A 24,350-nucleotide genomic window follows, 5' to 3' on the forward strand; every position below is an offset into this window, starting at 1 on the left:
TCTTAATGAAGGACATGTCAGTAGAACTAATATTGAGCTAGGTTGAAGGTAAGTTGTAAGGGCATGGTATTGTTCCATGTAGAAGTGGAAATCAGGTGTAACTAGAAATATTAAAATTGAAAAGACATTTTGAGATCAAATTAAAGTTCAAATAATATTTTTAAAATCAAATTTCTAAAAACACAATTTCAGTTATAAGTGCAGAAAAAAGTCTGAGTTTTTAGAGTGAATATAGGATATTAGATATAAAGTTGAGAGAACTGAATAACATGGTAAGTACATAGTAAGTATGTTTACTTTCATAGTTCACAGAAATCACTGTATTAAAATTTGAAGATGAGTGCTATGTAAGTACAGAAGCAGTCTGAAATTGTGTGGATTCATAGTTTTAGAACTTTGGGGACTAATTAAACTTTAAAAATATTTCTATTAGTAAAGTATGGTGACTTTGATAAAAGCCAAATGTAAAATCCAATAATTTTAATTCATAATCTCAAAATCATGGTTTAAAAGTAATTAATTGCTTTTATTGAGGTAAAATTTACATACTTTGAAATGCACAGATATTAAGTGTACATAAATTCAGTAATTTTTATAAATGTGTATAACTATGTAACTAGCACCCCTATGAAACTAAAGCACATTTCTATCATTACAGAAAGTTTGCCTTTTGACCCCCTCTAATCAAACTCACTTTCCCTTGTTCTAATTTCTATCATTATAGATAAGTTTGCCTGTTCTTAAACCTTATAGAGATGGAATCATACAGGATGTAGTCTTTTATGCCTGGCTTCTTTTCTCAGCATGTTTTTAAGATTTATCAGTTGTTTGAATCAGTTCATTTTTTGTTATCACTACTGAGTAGTATTCTATTTTACTAATATGACTGTGTCCATATATTTATTCTTTCTTTTTTGGACATTTGTGTTGTTTCTAATTTTTTGAAACACACTGGGTAAAGTTGCTATAAACAAGCATTTTTGTGGACATATATTTTCATGTGTTGTGGACAAATTTCAAGGAGTAGAATTACCAGACCTAGGGTAAGTTGTGTGTTTAACTTCATGAGAAATTGACAAATAATATTGTAAAGTGATGATGTCTTTATTTAGACTCTCACTGTGTATGACCGTTCCAATTGTTTTCCATTATCACTGATATTTACTGTTGTCATTTGTTCTATTTTAACTGTTCTGATAATTGTAAAACAGAATCTTCCTGGAACCTTAAATTGCATATCTATGGCAACTAATGATGGTGAGCACCCTTTCATGTGATTATTGACCATTTCTATATCTTCCTTTGTGATGTGTCTGGTCAAGTCTTTTTTTTTTTTTAATTTACCTAACAGTTGATTTGTAGGAATGTTTTTAAAGATTGTAGATTCACATCCTTTGTTAGATATAGATACAGTGAATACTTTCTCCTAGTTCGTAAATTCCCTTTTATTTTTTAATGTTGTCTTTGAGCAGAAGTTTTTAATTTTGATGTTGTCTAATTTACTAATTCTTATTTCTTTCTGTTCTCTAGATAGGGTGATTTTTATTCATCTGTCTTCAAGTTCACTGTTTTTTTTTTTTTTTTTTGCTGTTTTTAATCTACTTAAGTGTATCCAGTGAATTTTTAAATTTCAAATATTGTACGAGGTACCTGGATGGCTCAGTGGGTTAAGCCTCTGCCTTTGGCTCAGGTCATGATCTCAAGGTCCTGAGATCAAGCCCCACATTGGGCTCTCTGCTCAGCAGGGAGCCTGCTTTCCCCTCTGTCTCTGCCTACTGCTCTGCCTACTTGTGATCTTGCTTTCTCTGTCAAATAAATAAATAAAATATTTTTTAAAAATGTCAAATATTGTACTTCTGTCTAGAATTTCTTTTCTTTCTTTCTTTCTTTCTTTTTTTTTTTTTTTTTAAGATTGTATTTATTTGTCAGAGAGAGAGAGTACACAAGCACGGGAGCAGCAGGCAGAGGGAGAAGCAGCTCCCAGCTAAGCAAGGAGCCCGATGCATGACCTGAGCTGAAGGCAGATGTTTAACCAACTGAGCCACCCAGGCATCCCCTGTCTAGAATTTTTATTTAGTTCTCTGCAGAGATTTCCCCATTTGTCATTTGTTATTACCATCTTTATCTTTAATTCCTCGAACATATTTCTATAATTGCTTTAAAGTCTCTGTATGCGAAGTCCAAAATCAAGGCCATCTTAGAGTTGATTTATATCCATTGGTTTTTCTCTTAAGTATGTGTTACTTTTTTTTTTCTTTTTTGGTTTTTCTTAGGTCTTCTTATTTTTTATTTTATCCTGAACAATGCAGATGCTACTTTCTAGACATTCTAGTTTTCTGTTATCTTCCTCTGAAGAGTGTTGGGTTTTGGTCTAGTAGCCAGCTTAATTTTTGACTTTTCACCTTGAGGATTCTTGGTTTTATACATATTTTTAGGGCAGGTCTGCTTGGATTTTATCCTTAGTCTAAGATGAATCCCTCAGTCTTGGGACATAGGCTGACGTCATCAAGTTCATGTTCCTTACACAGTTTTAATGGAAGTCCATGGTCACACCTGTAACAGGGCAGGACTCCATCTCCAGACTCTGTCACTCTGTCTTGGACCGTGGTCAGAGAATCTGCTCAGCTCTTTCAATTCCAGCTGTTGCTGGTTCCTTGCAGTCTTACCTCCATACATGTGTAGGGCAGAGTCAGCAATGGGTTTGAGGGTTTATAATCCAGATTTTGCGGCTCCATCTTATTTGTATTTCCTGCCCTTATTTTCAGCTGCTTTGGCAGTTCCTAACTCTGTTTTCTGATATCTTATATTAAAAAAAAAACAAACAGATGTTCAGTTTAAATTTGAACTTCCTTGTGCCTCTAAGACTGTTGAGTCCTTTAGGGGAAAGTTACATAAATTTGGTTGGTACCAGGGCTAGTCCCTTCTATCAAGGGTATATTTTCCCTTCAATTTCTCTCACTCTGCTCTCCAGTGCCTTTATGTATTTATTTAATTTTTTTTAAATTTAAAATATTTCCTTTATTTATGTGACAGAGAGAGGGACAGACAGAGAGCACAAGCGGGGGAGCAGCAGAGGGAGAGACGAGCTCCCCACTGAGCAGGGAGCCCAATGCGGGGCTTTATCCCAGGACCCTGGGATGATGACCTGAGCCCAAGGCCGTTGCTTAACTGAGCCACCCAGGCACCCCTCTCTCTAAGGATTTTAAATAGTTCTTTAGTATATATTTTTTTAAAGTTCCTGATAGTTTTCTGTAGGAAGGTTAGTCTGATATAAGCTATTCCACCATCCCTGGAATTGGAACTCTTCTCCCTTTCTCTTTTAATTTGGTAAAATACACATAATGTAAAATTTACCATCTTAACCATTTTTAAGTTTACTGTTCAGTAGTGTTAAGTGCAATTTCATCACTATGTAAAGCCTTTAGAACTCTTTTCATCTTGCAAGACTGAAACTCTGCCTATTAAACCACAATACCTACTCCTCTCTTCCCCCAGATCCTGGTAATCACCATCCTACTTTCTATCTCTGCTCCTCAACTCTAGGTACTATACATAAATGAGGTCATATAGTATTTGTTCTTTTGTCTTTAGCATATTTGCTTAACATAGTGTTCTCAAGGTTAATCCATATTTGTAGGATATGTCAGAATTTCCTTCTTATTTTAAGGTTGAATAATATTCTATTTTATGTATATAATCACATCTAAAAAAAATTTCTTAATTTTTTTAAGTAAGCTCACCATGCAATGTGAGGCTTCAGTTTACAACCCTGTGATCAAGAGTCACATACACTACTAACTGCGCCAGCCAGGTGCCCCCTATAATCACATTTTCTTTATCCATTCATCCATTGATGAATATCTGGGTTGCTTTCATCTTTTGGTTTTAGTGAATATGCTACTGTGAACATGGGTATCTCTTTAATTTTTTAAGCCTGTAAAGTTGCTCTGAAATTGGGATAGCATGTTTACTTACCAGGGACCAATTTGTTTCAGAAATGTCTATGGAAGAAAAAAAAAGATAAAGGTTGAGGCCTGGTTGACAAAAACCCAAACAGAACAGAACAAAAAAAATTCCCAAACCACATTATCTTCAGGCTAATTTCTGTGCAATGATTTATTTTGAAAGAGCAGTATTATCCAAAGCCTTTGGGTAAGAGCTTTAGTTAATTACACTTTGTACAATAATTGTTTTGTTTTTTTTTGACTGTATTATTGTTTGCAATTTCCTCTTGTTTTAAGCAAAATGATTTTCAGTAGAATTGAGTATTTATATCATCTACCAAAAGAAAAGCTAAAGGCTGCTATAAAGTTGGCTATGAGAATAAAATGAATGCATCTGGCAGTCGTTAAAAACAACAATAAGCTAAAACCAAAATTTTTTCTAAAAAATTTTGGACATTTAAATTAATGAAAAATTAGAATCTAGAAATACATGTTGAGAAAGTTAAGAGGTTTCATAAGTATTTAGATAACCTGTAGTGATTATAATATACATCTTTGAAGTATTTTAATTTGCATTTCTAAGCCCTGGCACCAGTATATGTAATTGAAATTCTGAATGTTATTAGCTAGCTATAGTAGACTTGTATTGATAAAATTGAGGGTCTCGTGGTATGCTTGCAAACTTTAATAGAAGGTACACTTGTTAAGGCTGCAGTAACTTGAGTTCAGTTGATATGAAGTGCTTATGAACTATTTAAAAATTTCCCCCTAATGTTAGTTTGAAGTAGATAACATAATTATTCCATCTTACCTTTATATCTTCGTTTCAGTCCCTTTAGAATAAGTACTTTAAAAACAGATTTATTCAAAGAGTTGAGTAAAACACAGGGAATGTGTGTGTATATGCATGTATAAATGTGGGTGGGTTTTTCATCATTGTTACTAAAGTGTGCTTGTGTTGTAGCTCAGTTAAATTAGGACTTGGCCTTAAATCTTGATAGATTGAATTACAAAGAAGAAAGAAGTAACATTTAAGAATGTAGCTCAAAATAATACAGTTTGGCTTTCTGTGAACTAGTAAGAATTATTAAAGCTATGAGGTGTGCCTGGCTGACTCAATTGGTGGAACATGCAACTCTTGGTTTCAGGGTTGTGAGTTTGAGCCCCATGTTGTATGTAGAAATTACTTAAAAATAAAATCTTCAAAAAAAATTACTAAAGCTAAAAGTGCTAGAAGCTGAATGGCATACCCAGGGAAGATGATTAAAGTATATTATTGCTGTGCTTTGTTAGCCGATTTTTAAGTGTAGAAACTGTATTTTTGGGGTTCAGATATGGTATGAATGAACCATATATTTGAGAAGTCAGATCAGTCACCTTTCTAAACCAGATGCTCTCAAAAGTTTCTCCCAAAGTTACATTCCCAGGAAGACTGACAGGACATACTTTTGAAAATCTTTGAGTATGAAATCTCAGATCTATGGCCTAATTTTTACTCGGCTACCCCGAGTCACCTCAGTATTGCGAACCAGAGAATATAGTTCAGTGATGAGTACTTGCTATTTGCTCAGGAGAACTTTCAGTTTAAATTCTTGAATTGCAAAACAATTCTTTGTAATCTTATCCTTTTCCAAAGCATTGAGGATACTGACCTCTGCACTTTGACTTGTAAGATGCTGTCCAAATGTCTTATAAATAGCATTACTCCATAACTTTTTGTGTGTTCTTCACAAATGCAATTAATATTACATGTTACATTTCCAGATGAACATATTTCTGTTAGTTTTGATTGGCTCTTAATACTTTTTTGAATTTCAGGAGTAAATTTTTCTATAAAATAAAGTGTCCAGATTATACAAAAGGCCATAATTTGAATGATCATAGTAACAGAAGATATTACAAGGTCATTGTCCCAGTATAACAGAACTTTCAGTTTCTTTGGAACTTGTCCTAGATAAGGGGAACCTAATGTGGTGATTTCTTTTACTAGGGTGTCTGTGGCCATTTCCAGAAGATGTTAGACTGTGAGAATTAGATGTTGACAGAGAGGAAGCAGAGCCTGCACTTGAAAGACCATGACTCTCCCACCTTCCATTCTCACCCCTAACCTCCTTTAGGCTCAACTCTTCTAGTTCATGACTCTACCCAGTGATGTGAAATATGTATACATTTTTTGTTGACTGAATGAACACCTCAATCAGTGACATAAACTAAAATCCCCCAAATTTCCCAGAAGTTGGCTTTCCATCCACACATAGATAGTAATTACTGATTGCATTTTAAAAACTTTGCAAACTGCAGAGTGCCATCTATATGAACAATGGAATTATTGTTGTCCTTATTACCATTAGGTCAGTTCCTGGTTCAGCACTCTTCCTTTGTTCCAAGAGACTTAGGCCATGGATATTTATGACCCCTGGGGCCTTACCTCTTGAGCAGGGAAGGCTGTGTCTTGAATTGCTCTGGGGAAAAGGCAGAAGTAGAATGGCTCTTATGGAGCTCTTTCTTTTATACTCTTTTTTAGTTTGGTCATTCTTTATTCTGAAAATGTATAGGTAGAGAGTACCTAACATCACATTATCTAGACGAACACAGTGGCCTTTAAATTGGTCTCCTCACTTACAGTTTTTCCCTACTTTGTTACCCTAAATCCTCTTTTCACATTAATCCTACCAAAATTAAAGTTTCAAACATGTTACTCCATTCTCTGTAATCTGCAGTGATTCCTTTTTACCTGCTTATTTCGTTGAGAGTAGTCTAGAAAATAGATTTGATAACAGCACTTGAATTTTTGTTGGCTGCTAGAAGAAAGACTCTTTGCTTGGCAATGAAGGTAAGTATTCTTTTATTTCTCATTTGGTTTGTTATATTATTTCTACTTATCTCTTAATAGAGACCATAAAACAATTTTATCATGTATTTCTGTGTCTCTTCAAATTGATCCATAGGATACATTTTAAAATATTTTGTTCATATGTGCACTTGTATACAAATGAGTATATGTAGATATGTTGTATATAGTTAGAATCATGGTTCTGTTTCATACTTTTTTTTTTTTTTTTTTTTTTGCCTGACGTGGAGCTCAAGCTCATGACCTGAGATCAAGAGTCACATGCTTTACGGACTGAGCCAGCCAAGTCCCCTTGTTTCATACTTGTTATATTTGCTCTATTTTTATAATACTTAGCTTAAAGGTATACTGATAAGCTACTGATAGAGATTTGTTAGTTCCAGGTATATCTTCTATTACTGAGTTGAGATTTTTTTTTTTTTTTTTTTTGAAGATTTAATTTTACAGAGAGCCGGAGCATTCACACAAGCAGGCAGAGGATGAAGGAGAAGCAGGCTCCCCGCAGAGCAGGAAGTGGGATGCGGGGGCTTGATCCCAGGACCCTGAGATCACGACCTGAGCCAAAGACAGACAATTAACTGACTGAGTTACCCAGGCGCCCCTGAGTTGAGATTTTTACCAATGTTCATTTTAACAATTCCTAACAAAAATGTAGTATCGGAGGAGTACTTTAGAGCTGTATTAATTAGCATATGCAGTGTGTGGTTAACAAGTGTGATGGGAAATTATGTAGATGAATATGCCCTTCACATAAATCCTTTAGCATGCTAAGAAGATCTTATTTTAAAAATATTAAGTCTCTTATAATTGCTTTTCCTTCTATAATTTGAAACTCAATTTTAATGAAAGGAAAAATACTTCTATTTCCCAAACATTTTGGATTGTAGGTTTATTTGCTACTAGCTAAAAATTCTGTGGTGTGACAGCTTTGTTTAATAAAAGAGTAAGGGTGAAAGAATTGAAAATGAATAAATTAGCAGTGCTTTGTTGTCAGGGTGGCTCTTACCAGAAGAAGGGTCTAAAAGCTTTGCAGACAAGGGTCTGTGGAGATTACATAATTCAGTCCCCCATCACAGGAAGTAATTTTTTCTAGGTCATCCTTGTCCATTGGATATCCAGCTTGTTTAAAAGTTTCTTATGATAAGATATTCACCATCTACTGTTAATTTTGGACAGCTTTAGTGTTTTTATTCAGCTCCTCCTTATGTCAAACAAAAAAAAAAACAATTTTCTTATGACTTCCACCCATTTGTCCTATTAGTGCCTTCTGGCACAATTTTTAAAGTGTAGCCATTTGCATATTTTTTTTCATATAAATGTTTCGAACAAGCTGAAATGGAGAAGGATACTGTTTCAGATTTCTCATGTCTTTTACTCATGTGACTTATTTGTTCCACCTTCTTGCAGGACTACTGTGTGCTGAGTAAGAAGGGTGACTGGCAGATAGGACACTTGGCTTTACTGCCTATTTGACTTTGAGCAAGTTATTTCACTTCTTGGAGACTCCATTTCTTTTTTTTTTTTTTTTTTTTAATTAACATATAATGTATTATTTGCCCCAGGGATACAGGTCTGTGAATCATCAGGCTTACACATTTCACAGCACTCACCATAGCACATACCCTCCCCAATGTCCATCAACCAGCCACCCCATCCCTCCCATCTCCCCTCCAGCAACCCTGTTTCCTGAGATTAAGAGTCTCTCTTATGGTTTATCTCCCTCCCCAGTCCCAACTTGTTTCATTTTTTCCCTCCCTTCCCCCCATGACCCCCTGCCCTGCCTCTCAAATTCCTCATATCAGAGAGATCATATGATAATTGTCTTTCTCTGATTGACTTATTTCGCTTAACATAATATCTTTTATTCCATCCATGTCATTGCAAATGGCAAGATTTCGGGGTTTTTTGATGGGAGCCTCAATTTCTTGAGAGGATGTAACTCAGTTACTTTGTAGGAACCGTGGTCTATTTGTGTCCATAAGTGAGATTATGGGATTATCCTATTCCTGTTTTTGCCCCATTTTCTTAAATATCCAGGTCAGAAACCATTTATGCCTTCTCCTAGTTGGAATAGTCCAACTAGGAATGAGATGTGTTGGGGCGCCTGGGTGGCTCAGTTGGTTAAACGTCTGCCTTTGGCTAAGGTCATGATCCCAGGGTCCTGGGATCAAGCCCGCCCCACGTGGGGCTCCCTACTCCGTGGGAAGCCTGCTTCTCCCTCTCTCTCTGGTCCTCTACCTGCTTATGCTCTCTCTCTCTCTCTCAAAAAAAGAAATAAAATATATTTTTTTAAAAGGAATGAGATGTGGCTACTTTTTGTAAAATCTAGAAAACATAACCATTTATTCAAATTAATATCTGGAAGTGAGCAGAAAAAAGCCAAAACATTTAGGAGATGATTTATTTGTTGGTTTTGCTTTTATTTTGCATTTTGTGTCCAGTGGCTGTCTATTCTACCTTATATACTGGAAGCTTTATATACCAGAATTAAATGCTTATTTAATGAAAAATAAAAGATTGAGTTCTTTTCTTTTCTTTCTTTCTTTTTTTTTTAATCTTTTCAATGCCCCTTAGTCTTTGGCTATAATGGTTCTCCATTATAAGGCTTAAGCTGTCTTAAGTATCTTATCCCACTACTGAGGCCAGTGGAATCACTTTGCAGATTTAGCTAAACCTTTATACATGTGTCTGTGAACAAAATTCTTGATGCTTTATGTATGTTTTTGACCTATGGGATTTAAAATGCCATTTTGTGAATTACTATAAATCTGCAATGTAGAAATTCTGGAAATGTGGAAAAGCATTGGGTATACTTTCATAGTTGATATTCTGAGGGGGAAAAAAAAAGCCATCACAGAATATCAAAACAAGAACGGTGTTTTCCTTGATTTGTGGGCTTTTGCACATATATGGAATCCTTACATAGGATGAACTCTGAGCTGGAGGTTCCATTTGCTATTTAGTTTTCTGAGAAATATGACTTCCTTCCTATCACCTGCCCATCTACCCCCATCAAGCCCACTTAAAATTGGTGTGGAGCAGCCAAGATGAATAAAATGAGCACCAGATCCTGACCTGCCAAACTATTTGAGAATTATGGGTTAGACATTTGTGGGCCAGGTGTGCAGTAAATCAGGATCCCAAGTTACATTTTGTTCCACAGGATTCCCAAAGCAAAGCAAGAGGATAGACTCTCTGAGATGATGATGGTCCTATCAAAATAAAGCCAAATGGTATTTGAAGAAGGAAAGAGAAAACCTTGAGAAATAAGCAGTGATGAAAAAATAGTACAGGTATCCTTATGCTGAAACACAGATATGAGGCTGTGCTTTTCTCCCTTAGGGAACTCATGACTTAAGTCCAGTAACATTTTCATTTTTCAATCTTCATCTTCTATGCGGACTTGAGCTTCCCTGAGCAACAGAGAACTGCTGTGTAGAAGTGGCGATTGAGTAATGTGGCTAGTCCAAATTAAGATGTGCTGGAAATATAAAATATATACCAGATGGTGAATACTTAGCATGGAAAAAGAATTTCATTAATTGGTAATCTTGATTCTGTATTGAAATCATAATATTTTGGGTATATTAGTTGAAAAATATTATTAAAATTTAACCTGTTTCTTTTTCCTCTTTTAATGTGGCTACTAGACACTTAGAATTATTTATGTGACTCTCATATTCTGTTGGACAGCACTGGTCTAGAGCTAAGGGTTTTTATATCCAAGGCATAAAATTGATCCAGAATTAAGAAGAGAGAGACACTAGAAATCTTCCAAAGAAGGTTGTCAGCCATAGATGCTGAGCCTGCTGTGATATCTGACTTAAGGGATTTTTCCTGCATTAGTTGGGGTCCCAGTAAGAGACAGAAAACACATAGTACTTGAACAAGAAAGTTTAATATAAAGAATGATTAGGGGCGCCTGGGTAGCTTAGCAGGTTAAGCCTCTGCCTTCAGCTCAGGTCATGATCTCAGGGTCCTGGGACTGAGCCCCGAATCGGGCTCTCTGCTCAGCAGGGAGCCTGCTCTCCCCAACTACCGCCCCCCGCCCCTGCCTGCCTCTCTGCCTGCTTATGATGATCTCTGTCAAATAAATAAAATCTTTTTTTTTTTAAAAGAATCATTAACTTGCAAGAGAACTTGACTACTGAGGAATAAGGAGAACTCCAAAGAATATAGGAAGAGCAAATAATGGGAGCACCCACTAGTCCTGTGGCCGAGACAGAGCACTTTAAGGAGTGATACATTTGGGAGTGGGTTCCTTCTTCACCCCAGAGCTGAGATCCAGGCCTCACTGGAGAGGGCACAGCTGTGGCCCATGTAATGGTGGAGAAGTTTGGGGGATATAACTCAGGCTAGGGGAAGCCACCCCCAGACTTCTCTGGGCAGCTGCCCTCTGAGTGCCATTGGAATCTGCTGGGAGTGAGGCCATCTGGTGGCCCATGTGCTGCTGCCTGCTGCACACTGGAGCAATTAGAGAACACACAGGAACCAGGATGAGAAGAAGCCCCTTCCTCCTCCGCAGTCCCTCCAGCATCCTCTCCCGACCAACTCCAACATGGTATGGGTTGGCAAGGAAATGTTTACATGGTCTATCTCCAGTATCATAAAGCAGGGCAAAAAAGGGTGAATTTGGAAGCAAGAGGCAATAAATTGATAACTGGCAGACTCGATAAGTGGTTGCCACTGTGTAAGACACTCTGTTTTTTGATAAATTTAGATCGGTTGGCCCCAGGATAGGATATTTAAAAATTGGTGTGTCCACAAAAATTCAGGGCATACGGTCACCACACCCTCAGAATTTTAGTTATCTGAGAATCTTTTTATTTTGAAATATTCTAGGAAAGATACGTGTTCTCTTGTGTTGTTATCTATTCTCTTTGTATTTTAAACAGTGAATATTAAATAGTGGGTTGTCAGCTTCCAGTAGAAATGTGGTCGTGGTATATGCTTCTTTCTTCTTAAGTTTTACTTATTGCTTTGTTTATTCCTGGTAGTGTTTGACTACAGTTATAGAGATTACGTTCTGTCCTGGTATGGAAATCTCAGCAGAGATGAGGGACAGCTTTACCATCTGCTCTTGGAAGACTTTTGGGAAATTGCCAGACAGCTGCGTCACAGACTGAGCCACGTGGATGTGGTTAAAGTCGTCTGCAATGATGTTGTGAGGACTTTACTCACTCATTTCTGTGACCTGAAAGCGGCAAATGCCAGGTAACTGTTCTAACATGAACAATCTCCCCCACCTTTTTTCTACATTAAAATATTTTTCATATACAGAAAGGGGTCAAAGTCAAGATAAAACTCTAGAATTTTCTGCCTCTTGCTGCTGTTTGGCTTGAAGTGTAGATATATTGAGGGAGAACAATTGCAGTGTTCTGATAGAGTAAATTTTTTTTATAACTCTCTAATAGAAAACCCCTTTATTGACTTCTTTAATTTTCTGAAAAACTTAATGAAATTAATTTTACCAAGCCAGCACTGTCATGAACTTGTTTGTAGAATCATGAGTACCTAGAAGTAGAAACTTTAAATGTAGTGTTTTATATTGTGAAATGTCTATGAGTTAACAATTTTTAGAAAGGTTTAGAATTCATGTTTCCTTTTCTGAGTCCTGTGTTGAGAACTCTGTTGCATCACAATATCCTGAAAACTGACTTTTTAAAGGAACTCAATATTGGAGGTTGTGTTTAGAAATGTTTCAATGTGAAAAGTGCGAATAGTTAGGCTTGTTAGTTCTTTGTACTGTTCTACGGACACTGACAAGATGTGTACCTATGAAGTGATTCTGCCTTTGGAAGGAAGACTTCAAGGCCATTTCTGTGCTTGTAACAAATCCTTATGTTCAGAGGTTTGCTGGGGGGATCCTAATTGCATGTGCTACTCCTGAATGAGTGAGAATGCTGAATTACAGCACGTCTAGCTTGCATGTAAAAGTCGTCTTACTGCAGGAGAGGAGTAGCCTTCTGCCTGTTTGGATGTGGGCGTAGTAGGAGGGGGCTGCTTAATTTAATGTGGCCTATTCGCACCGATACTATTCTACCTCTGCTTTCGGAGGAGAGACAGGGTATCTGAAAAATACACACGAGGATGAGTAAACATTGGCATCCTTATCAGGCAGGTGGTATCTCCTATTCTCTGCTGAGAAGCCTGTTGGGCCCCGTGCCGTTGCTCAGTGGGGCCTAGTTGCTAAATGTCCTTGAGCAGCAGCAGCTCCATGTTCTTGGCTGTACTGCCTCTTTCCATGAATCGTGCTTTCTCCCAAAGTCTGTGTCACACAGGCTTACGAGATCCAAATGTGCAGAGCCATCATGGGCCCAAATTTTTCAATTTGCTGCCCCCAGTATTTTGCATTTTTAAGAAATTGTGACCCATAGTAAGAAATACATTTTATACCGTGACCCAGTTTCATAAAACAATATTATTACCTGCTATAACTGATACTTTTGTGTTAAAATCTTTTTAAAAATGATGTTTGAGATGAACTGGATTTTAACTTATTCCTTGTGGGTCACAATCCATGATTTGAAAAAAATTACTGTAGTGCAGTGGTTCTCAGATTTTTTTTTTTTTTTTGTTCTTGGGATCCCCTATACTCTTAAAGTTATTGAAAACCTAAATACATTTTTTTAAAAGATCTTATTTTTAAGTAATCTTTACACCCAATGTAGGGCTCAAACTCACAATCCCAAGATCAAGGGTCGTGTGTTCTTCTGACCCAGCCATGCACTCTCAAAAACACCTTGTTTATGTGGGTTCTATCTCATGGGGTGCTGGGACCAGCTTGTACTGGTTTGCAAGAGCTGACTGTGCACATCCCTTCCCTACTTTGAGATCAGGGATATTACCTTGCTAGCTTGTCATTAGCCATGGTGGGAGTACTTACACTGTGCAATGGGCGAATGCTACAAGTCAGAGATGATTTTCCCCCTGGGGGAGCCGGTGGCTAAACATATGCCACCTCACCTCTTGCTATACTGTCGGTGTTCACCATGTCAGCTATTAAAACCAAGACTTTTTTCCCCAAGATTTTATTTATTTGAGAGAGAGAGAGAGAATGAGAGAGAGAGAGCATGAGAGGAGAGAGGTCAGAGGGAGAAGCAGACTCTCCGCCGAGCAGCAAACCCTATGTGGGACTCAATCCTGGGACTCCAGGATCATGACCTGAGCCTAAGGCAGTTGCTTAACCAACTGAGCCACCCAGGCGCCCCAAAACCAAGACATTTTTAAAGTGCACAAATACACAGTTCTCTTGCCATTAGGCAGTAGACTCGTGGTGTTAGCACACACTAGGTAGCCTCTGGAAACTCCACTGTGTTTGTAAGAACAGGGTGAAAAAGACAGATGACATTTTATATTACACAGCGGGGTCCTCAGACCACCCTTTGAAAATTGCTGTTGGTGGAGAAAGCAGCTCCCAGCAAGTATGTGAACTGACAAGGAAAGTGAGAGAATGAGGACTCTAGGGTTATACCCCTGGCATCTCAAGAGCTTCAGCCACTCCTTTCAAGTGTTCAGCAACCCCTAGGAGCTCCTGCTGGTTTGCTGCAGTATCTGTTGTGTAAAGTGCTCCTGACTTCTGCCTGCCAGATGCTGTCCAAGACTTGTTGGAACTCAGGGGATGCTCATTTTAAAGTACTTAAATTATGGCTCAGTGAAGGACAGGATTTTAAATCCATGTTTTATTCCAGTGAGAAGATGGATAGATTTAGGTTTAGGAGAAGAGCAAGTGGTTAGAGAAATTTAGTATTTTTATGATCTAATTTGAACATGAACATATATTTTTCATGGAGACATTTACCAGCTTCTGAAATTACTGCTTTTGTGACTAATATAAAGATATTATGGGTAAAGCATCACAGTAATAGAAACAGAGAATTGATTCCATTTTAGAAATGCCTTCCCTCTGGGCTTCTAGTTTTCTTATACCAACAGTAGATTTATTTTGCTGATATCTGGGCTATGCCTAGAAGCTCTAGTTGATAATTCTAATTAAAGAAAAGAAAACCTTACCACTGTACTCTGGGATTATAGATATTTGAAGAAGTGCCAGTAGGCTATTGGTGTTTTGCATATAGATGATTATGCCCTAGAAGTGAACCCGAGAGAACTAATATCTGATTATGCATTATCTTCTACAAATCACACAATGAGACTGGTAGACAATGTGTCTAGGTTTGATGGCTGTGTCTGCACTTGCCTGCCCCAGGTAAATAGTGTCCTCATCCTAGAAATCTCCACTGGTGTGCAGATATCTATTGGCTGCAAAATGACTTTGGCAGCCTGGGAAGCACCCAATTGAATTGGCCACTGTCAGACAAGACAATAATAAATTGCATTAATAAAAGCAATACATACGCTGGTTGACTGTTAGGCGGTTGTGTGGGGCAGCTTTTCAGTCAGCTTGTGTTTATTTCCAGGCCAACATTCTGTTGCCACTTTAAGCCCAATCCATATCACATTTAAGTCTTGCCTCTGCTTCCTCTTCCTTTGTCCCATCTGTCTTGTTCCAGCATGTTTCAGGAAAATCTAAAACTGATTCTTTTTAAGTTGTTTAATCAGCAGCATCTTTAATTTCACAGTCTCCTTCTTACAGTCCCTTTGTGTTTGATTTACTCGTCAAGCACAGTCATTCTGTTTGAGGGGAAAGTGTTTTTTAATCATATATTCTGTCTTTATCTCTGAATTTTTCACCCTTTTTCTCCTTGCAATCTTTGATTCTGGGGTAGCATAGAGTCTGGACTTGAGAGTCAGACAGAATAGGAGAGTTAGTTCTACTGTTTATTACCTCTGACTTTGGACTATTCGCATAACCACTCAGATCCTCAATGTTCTCATCTATGAAATGCTGTTCATGATACTTGCTTCTCAGCGTAGGTGGGAAGATTAAGTCTTGTACATGCGAAATTTCCAAAAGGTGAATGTCCTTTTGCTCACTCAAGGAGGGAGAGCCCAGATGCAAGTAGTAGGAATTAGAGTAAACAAATGATCCGTCCACACTGGCAGAAGGAGGCTGCTGCCTGGACGCAGGCACGTGGACACATCATGACCCAGAAGCAGCCACGTGCCTAGGGATCTTTTCCTGGGTTCTGAAGCAGTACTTGATGCCCATGAACCGGAAGGCATCATAGGAATATCCGGCTTGGAGTGAGCAGAGGGATTCCAGGGAAGCACTGGCCTCTCCTTTTTCCTCAGATGGACCTCATTTTTTTGACCAGATATCTGGCCTTTTATGCTCACTCAGAAAGTTTTTCCTTAACTCAGTTCTAGGAGGGAGATGAACTTGTAGAAGTCTGTTGGCTAGGCTCCTTTGATCTGCTTTCCACTGGAACAGAGAAGGGGTTGCGTATACTTTGAGAGAGATTTGATATTATTGAAAGAAGCTTCTGTCATTAGTTTTTTGGGGCCAGATTTCCCCAATAATTGTCAACTGAATACATATTTTAGAGTAAAGTTTTATCCTTAAAAGTGCTTGACGAGACAAGAGCATCTAGATCTTACTATATTAAAGGATCATCTCTAACTGGCAGCATAGCTAGAATTTCACATAATTGAAGATGCCACTTTAAATTTACTTTACTTGAGCCCTAATGACCTCAACTCATGTCCCCTAAATCAAGAGTCCCGTGTTCTACCAACGGAGCCAGCCAGGCACCCCAAAGATGCCATTTTAAAAAAGTCAGCATATGATTAGTATATATGTATAGGGTTATTCTTAAAATCTGTTTATTTTGTTGGCTTTACATTAGTATTGAATTTTTCTTGGTTGTCTTAGAAGGCAAAGAGAAAATCTTCCTTTTTTGGAGGATTAGTCTTCTATGGAAGACTAGTCTTCATTCTCCAGTGCAGAAAGAAATTGTGGTCAGCATTCTGGAGGTGCTTGTCGTAAAAGGCACCAAGATGCATTTGTTTCATTGTTGTGCGGCACTAGTGTGATCCCTCCTGCTCTACTTAGTGTCAGTACTTCCTCAGGATTGGCCCCTAGTTACTATAACAAGTCCATAAATGTTCCCTCTTATCTGGAAGGTGTTAGAAAAATGAACGTCCCTGTCTTTCTTGAACTACTACTATCAAGGTACTGTGGGAAAAGGAGGTATAGAGGGTTCTGCTTTCTACTCCTCTTCACTCAAGATCTCCAAATTAATGGTCCTGGGATAAGGATAGGGTCAGTGCTGATAGGGAAGCCTCTGACCATAGTTGGCAAGACTATTTAGAAAATACTTGTGAACCACACAGAAGGCAATTTGCCATCAATTTATGTAGCACCAGGTAAGTCATGGACCTTCTCTTCAGTAGAAAACCCATAGCATTTTTATCCCGTGATTACCTAGTCAGGAAAGCTGGCTAGTGACCCTGGTAATATTTTCTTAGATTTTTTTTTTTTTTGAATAATGAAGCAATAGATCACATTTAAGAAGACGTCTAGAAGACTTAAAAATAGTCCAGTTAAAGAAACACACATAGGGGCGCCTGAGTGGCTTAGTGGGTTAAAGCCTCTACTTTCAGCTCAGGTCATGATCTCAGGGTCCTGGGATCGAGCCCCGCATTAGGCTCTCTGCTCAGTGGGGATCTTGCTTCCTCCTCTCTCTGCCTGCCTTTCTGCTTACTTGTGATCTCTGTCAAATAAATAAATAAAATAAAATCTTAAAAAAAAAAAAAGAAACACACATAATTTTCTGGATTGTTGCTGTGATTTGGGAGTTATATGTAATTGTTGATGCTACTTAAGGTTTGAAATCCTGAAAGAGCATGCATTAGCATTTTTCTAAATTAGTCTGTGATTGAGAAAATTCTTAGCTATTGACATTTTTGAGGAGTGGACACAATTATTAAAACTGATGTATTGTCCATTTGAGATATTTTATACTTAATGATACATAACTGAATTGCTTTCAGAACTTTTCTTTCCTTCCTCTTCCCTTCTTCATCAATTTCTTTTAGACATGAAGAACAACCAAGGCCTTTTGTGTTACATACATGCTTGAGGAACTCATATGATGAAGTGAAATTCCTACAGATGTGTTCTCGGGTTCTGGTGTTCTGTCTCCTTCCCTCAAAAGATGTCCAGTCTCTCAGCTTACGTATAATGCTTGCAGAAATACTCACAACAAAAGGTAGACTTGTAAATAATTCATATTACTAATGTGATGATTATGCAAACAATTGTTCCATACTAATGTGATAACACTTTACCTATGCGGCCCTTGTATATCATGGGATGCATGGGAGCTAAGATATTTTCAGATTTTCAAATGTGAAGTGTTATTCAAAGACAGCTTTATTTGGCCATCCACAATAGACAAGTTTTTTATGTAACATGTTGCCAAATGCATAGTCCATTCTGTTGTTTATTTTGACACAGGATAACTAGTCCTTATGTTCTTCTCAGGCAAGCATCCATTTGGGATAGCTTTTGAATTATCCAGGTCAATAATGTATACATCAATGAAAGAATATCTGTACTCAAACTCTAGTGTGCATTTACTTAGAATACTTTTAAGATAGAAGATTCATTGACAATGCCTATATGTAATTTTGTGAACTTGGAATAAATAAAAAAGGAACTGTACCACAATATAATGTAATTACTAAAGGAATTTTAATGAGGAAGGTGCTTGGCCAGAATACGAAAACGGAAGAAAATATGACCTAAGAGAAATTTCTCTTACCTCAAAATCCCAAATAACATTGCATTTGATATGCATTGATTGATTGTCTCATTTATTATCTGTGGTCATTAGTGGATACCAAACATAGAGAAAAGGGAGGTTTTTTATTTTTATTTTTATTTTTTTTTTGGCTTCATGACTCAGATCAGCAGCTGAGCTGAGCTCAAGAGCTGGTTGCCTAACCAGCTGAGCCACCCAGGTGCCCCAGAAAAGGGACCCTCCCCTTTTTTTTTTTTTTAAAGATTATTTATTTATTTTAGGAAAAGAGAGTATGTGTGAGCAAGTGTGTGTGCAAGTGGCGGGGGCGGGTGGGGGGGAGAAGCAGAAGGAGAAGAAGAGAGTCCTCAAGCTGGTTCGACACTGGGCTTGATCCCAGGACCCTGAGATCATGACCTGAGCTGAAATCAAGATTCTGATACTTAACCAACTGAGCCCCCCAGATACCATGAAAAGGGAACTTTTTAACCTAAAGTTAGTAGATGAGTTTGTAGTTGTTATCATTGACTTTTTAACAACTTCTTCCCTGAGGCCTGCTTTTATCAGTTGTGAGAATGTTCACTTTCATTTGGCAGACAAAACACATGAGCCTTGTTAAACTAACTAACTAACTAAATAAAAGGAAAAAATCAGTGTACTTAATTTTGATATCATTGTTAGGAACTTGGGTTGCAAATGACACTCTTTCATTATTAAACTTAACTCATTTTTTTAAAACAACCACTTGATGGTAGCCATAGTTGGTAGCATACCCAGAGGGAGCTGTGTGTGCACACAGATTTTTGAATATTTGAATTGTTTGTCCCCATTTGGGTAGTTTAAAAACATTTACCAGAAGTGGTTTCAGTTCTGTAAATGAAAAACAGTTCCTTCAAAGAAGCATACCTTTTTCAGTGTTGCTTTCTTCTTCTCACAGTCTTGAAGCCAGTAGTGGAGTTACTTAGTAATCCAGATTACATTAACCAGATGCTACTTGCCCAGCTGGAGCGCAGAGAACAGATGAATGAACATCACAAGAGAGCCTACACCTATGCTCCATCTTATGAAGAGTTCATCAAGCTTATTAATAGCAACTCTGATGTTGAGTTCTTGAAGCAGCTAAGGTATTTGATCTTTAATTATAGCATGACAGTAGCTACTTATTATCATCCTCTGCCTAGTTAGGTACCAAAAAAATGTGGTTGTCAGGGAGGCAGAAATAAAGGAAGTCCATAAATCTTACTACTCAGTGACAACTAAATTTATCCAGCTTCTCCTTTAGCAGAGGAATTAGTTTTTTTTCCCCAAGTATCCTGTTTTTCAAGTAATTAGGTTATAATAGATTGCAAGCTGTTTAGTTGTAAGAGTAACTGCTTAGCTGCTCAGAAATTTACTTAGAAAAAATGGGGAAGGAGATGATGTGTTTTTAAAATTACATAATGGAATATTGCATTGATTTTAATTTTTCTTAGAAAATGCAGGCCCAGGTTTGGGAATCATGGGTTCTTGACTAAATATTTTGAGGAAACACATTTGAAATATACCCTGGGAGTCTCTTTGATAGGGGCATTGAATCTTCCTTGTACTTGAGATATCTTAGGGGTGAGTGTGTCTGTTTTTATATATTTATTTTTTATTGCCATAGTATATGCATAAACAGTATGATTATATAGAAATATATAATTTGTAGCTTTTCTAGGCTTCTGTTTCTGTAGTTCTTCTGTTTTAGTGTCCCCAAACAATAATACATGGGGAAGAAAGGCAACTCCAGTATGTCCATTTTGTCTCTGATAAGTAATTTTGATGAATCATAGATGGAAAATAAAATATTAGCTGAAACAGTCTTTGAACTCTTCAAGGATTTTAGATTTGGGTCACCATTAAGGTGAGTTGTGCTGCTTAGTCTTCTGATCTGAATAATACACTCTTATAAGAGGTGTACGTTTATAGAGGGTACCATGTTCTTGTAAACCGTGTCCTGTATTAATCTAGGTCCTGCAAATGTATAATGATGGCGTCAGTTGTATGATTGTGTTTACAGATCATTTAATTCTTAAAGGATGTAATCTCTGGATATTTGTTTATGCTTCTCTTTCCATGCAGTCTTGAAAAGCTATGTGGTACTGATTTATTAGAGATTTATAATCATTTGTGTCTGAAACTAGAAATTCATTTTTGATTATTATTTGATTATTGATTATTTGACCCTTGAGCTAATAAAGAAGGCAAGGATGAATATCCCAGATTTGTTATCTGGAGTATACAGGTTATACACACTCAAAGGTCATCCTTATCATGACTTTCTTTGAAATTTAAAAGGAGTTTAAAGTGTCATTCTATGGAAAGTGAAAGAGCTCACAAGGACAGGATACCCTTGTTGCCTCCTCTTTGCCTTAAAACTGCCAACACACACACACCAAGTGCTTGTTCTAGAGATGCTGTACAAACCGATACTCCAGTTTTGCTCTACCTGGGTGCTGTTTTACCCTTTGTTCCTGGATACACTGCCTGTGGTTTGACCAAGGTTACCCTCTGTGAAATTATAGTTTTCTCTTAATGCATTGTTTGTGAACAGATACTGTTCACAGCAGTAGTATCTGTTATATACAGTATAACTGTATAACTGTATAATAGTATATAACTGTATAACAGATAGCAGGATAACTGTTATCAATATACTGTGGATAGATTGTGGAGGCCTTGCCTTCCTAAGGACTTTTCCCTGTTAGGCAGTCTTTCAGAATACAGTTAGAAGTGGATCATTGGGTAACTTCAAGGATCTAGGATCAATAGTGGCTGAATCAGTATTCATTCTACTTCCAGACTTATGAGTGAATGTTCTGTTTTGTGTATCAACAAAAGATCCCAGCACTGCACATATGTTGACACAGACAGTGGTATAACAAAAAGGTACCAAAAGACTATTTTGTGATCAGAAGGCATTATTTTGAGGCATACTACAGTTCTGTAGTATGAGATGAATGAATTTTTTTTTTTTTAAAGATTTTATTTATTTATTTGACAGACAGATCACAAGTAGGCAGAGGGGCTGGCAGAGGGGAGGAAGCAGGCTCCCTGCGGAGCAGAGAACCAGATGCGGGGCTCAATCCCAGGACCCTGGGACCATGACCTGAGCTGAAGGCAGAGGCTTAACTCACTGAGCCACCCAGGCGCCCCGAGATGAATGAATCTTGATTAGAATGAATGGTTTATCTTTTTCAAAATGCACTAGTCAGAGGCTCAGGACTATTTAAAATGCTATAGATATTTTAATTTTGGCAGTTGGTCATGTAGTAGATAAAGAAGAAACTCAGTAAGAATTGACCTTTAGAAAGAAAAGCCCCAGGATGACTGGACAACCTGCTTTTGTCACAGTAGGGGCATTTTGGATTGCCTTCACCTGAGTGGCCAAAGATGAACACTAGGAGTCCTGACGTGACATTTTCCCCTTTAAAACATGGTGAAAATAAAAAATGGTATGAGCCCTTAAGTCTTTCTGTAAGATCACTTCCTCTTGTTGTCATAAATAGGGCCAACACTGAAGTCTAACACGTTGGGTGTCCTGAGAAGCAGGCGCTCTGTTGAGCATGGAGAGGCTAAGGGGCAGTAGTATCTTCAGACTGTGCAACCATTACCTCTAATTCCAGATTATTTTTGTCATTTTAAGAAGAAACCCTGTATCCATTAGCAGTCACTCCCCATTCTTTCTCTACCCAGCCCTTGGCAACCACTAATCGACTTTATGTCTCTGTGGATTTGCCCATTATGGACATTTCATATAAATGGAATCATATAACATATGGCCTTTTGTGTCTGGCTTATATTCAGCATAATATTTTCAAGGGTCATCCATGTTGTGGTATGTAGCAATGTTTCATTTCTTTTTTTGGCTGAATAATATTCCATTGTATGAATACACCGTATTTTGTTTATTCTTTTGTCAGCCAATGGATAATTGGGTTGTTTGCATTTTTAAGAATGCCTTTTGAGTTTTCTTTCTTTCTTTTTTTTTTTTTTTTAATTTTCTTTAAGACAGAGAGAGCATGAGTGGGGGAGAGGAGCAGAGGGAGAGGAAGAGTGAGAAGCGGACTCCCCACTGAGCAGGGAGCCTGACATGGGGCTTGGTCCCAGGACCCCGAGATCCTGACCTGACTGAAGGCAGGCGCTAAACCAACTGAGCCACCCGGGCACCCCCATTTTGACTTTCAGTTGAACATCTTCAGTAGTATTATCAGAAGGTTCCTAATCTCTTCCTGCCACCCATCCCATATATATTCCTGTTGCATGTGTTCCTGTTCTCTCTCCTGTCTTCTACTTTACTTCTGGCTTTTGTTTCCAGCAGAGTTCATGGAACCCATGGGGAGGACACTTGGAGGTACTTTGAGGATTAGATTATCAAACTCTTAAAGTGCCCACTCTGTTAGAAAACAGAATACATTTTCAGATTTAATTAAGTTGATATAATGACTGAGTGCAACTGCAATGACCTATTTTTCTGACCTCTGTCTCTTTGTAGACCTTCAGTTTCTCATGTACATTTTGGGAAATATGTTGATGACTTCCTTTGAAGGGCTGCAAATTTCTCTTACAACAAGGAGTCGTATATGTTAGTCAGCATCTGCTATGGAATCATGGTAATCCTGAAGAGCATACAGTCCCCTCAAAGCTTGGCAAAGAACCTTGGGAAAGAATACTGTGAGGGCCATTTTTCTCAGTGGTAGCTGTTCACATCCAGAGTTACTTTCTGAATACTCTTGTAAATACCGCATCACCTCTCCCCAACCTGTGACTATGAGACAGTTACTTGGCCTTTGCTGTAGATAAAATTCCAGGCAGTTCTGTTTGCTATAGTACTGGTATATCTTTTATCCAGGGGACAGTGTCCTTACTCATTGTATCTTAGGGTAATCTGAGGGCTAACCTTTCTTTTCTGCTTCTTGCCCGGATTGAACTAGAAAGACTACCAGGAACAACTCTGCCGTGGTAGAGGTTGATCTTTTTGCTCAAAAAAGGTGATGCTGCGTAAGTTATCTGATTACTGGCTATTGTTTATCTGATAGAAAAATTGCTCTCTACATAAGGAATAACATGGAAGACATTAGGAGAAGGAAAGGAAAAGTGAATTGGGGTAGATTGGAGGGGGAGACAAACCATGAGAGACTGTGGACTCTGAGAAACAGATTGAGGGTTTTGGAAGGGAGGGGGTGGGGGGATGGGTGAGCCTGGTGGTAGGTATTGAGGAGGACACGTATTGCAGGGAGCACTGGGTGTGGTGCATAAACAATGAATCTTGGAATGCTGAAAAAATAAAATAAAGAAAAATTGCTCTTTCTTCAATGGTCAGTCTGCTTACAGGCAAAATTGCTTTTTGTCAGACTCCTGTCTAAGACATCGATGAAGCTTATCAGCCACCTCGCACTAATGGAGCAGTTTCTTCCATCATAGCTGAACTATTTTGTTTTTCTTGTACAATTAGAGTACTCTACTGTCTGGCTTTATTAGCATTTTAGGTTGCTATCTTCATGTTGTTCTCAGTAAGATTTTAAGATAGGCCGCCTAGGGCAGGGAATGTGTGTTATTTAGACTAAGCAGTTGATGAAACCACCCACTTTTATTTCATACATATTTGGGAGATAGGTGCATATTTTCTGAAGGAAATAAAGTCATTAAACTCTGCTGGGTTGGAATGCATTAAAAACAAACAACCAAACCAAAGAAACCTTGAAGGTCATATTTATAGTTCTGTGATAGTTTGTTTTTTTCTGAGTCAGCATGAGCTGCTTTGGCAATACAATTCTGGAGCTAGAAAGGCTCCCTCCGAGTACACTAAACTGGTGGTTTTTGACCTTGACTATATATTAGAATCACCCAGGCTTTTAAAAAAATTATGGCCGGATATCTCACTGTCCT

At 37.9% G+C, this 24,350-nt stretch overlaps 1 protein-coding gene across 3 annotated transcripts in view; it reads left to right on the forward strand.

Moving 5' to 3' along the window:
* LOC111144604 (sorting nexin 25) overlaps window positions 1-24,350 on the forward strand; it is a 127,296-nt gene that overhangs the window by 26,725 nt on the left and 76,221 nt on the right. For 2 of the 3 annotated variants that reach the window (XM_022498985.1, XM_022498986.1), the window contains exons 3-5: window positions 11,793-12,009; window positions 17,737-17,909; window positions 19,378-19,564. In XM_022498985.1, the coding sequence (XP_022354693.1) occupies window positions 11,793-12,009; window positions 17,737-17,909; window positions 19,378-19,564 (577 nt within the window). The remainder of the gene's footprint in view (window positions 1-11,792; window positions 12,010-17,736; window positions 17,910-19,377; window positions 19,565-24,350) is intronic. The other variant, XM_022498987.1, reaches the window with a different exon arrangement.

This window comes from Enhydra lutris, unplaced genomic scaffold, assembly GCF_002288905.1.
Source record: "Enhydra lutris kenyoni isolate GAN:26980312 unplaced genomic scaffold, ASM228890v2 scaffoldscaffold11, whole genome shotgun sequence".
Classification (NCBI taxonomy): Eukaryota; Metazoa; Chordata; class Mammalia; order Carnivora; family Mustelidae; genus Enhydra; species Enhydra lutris.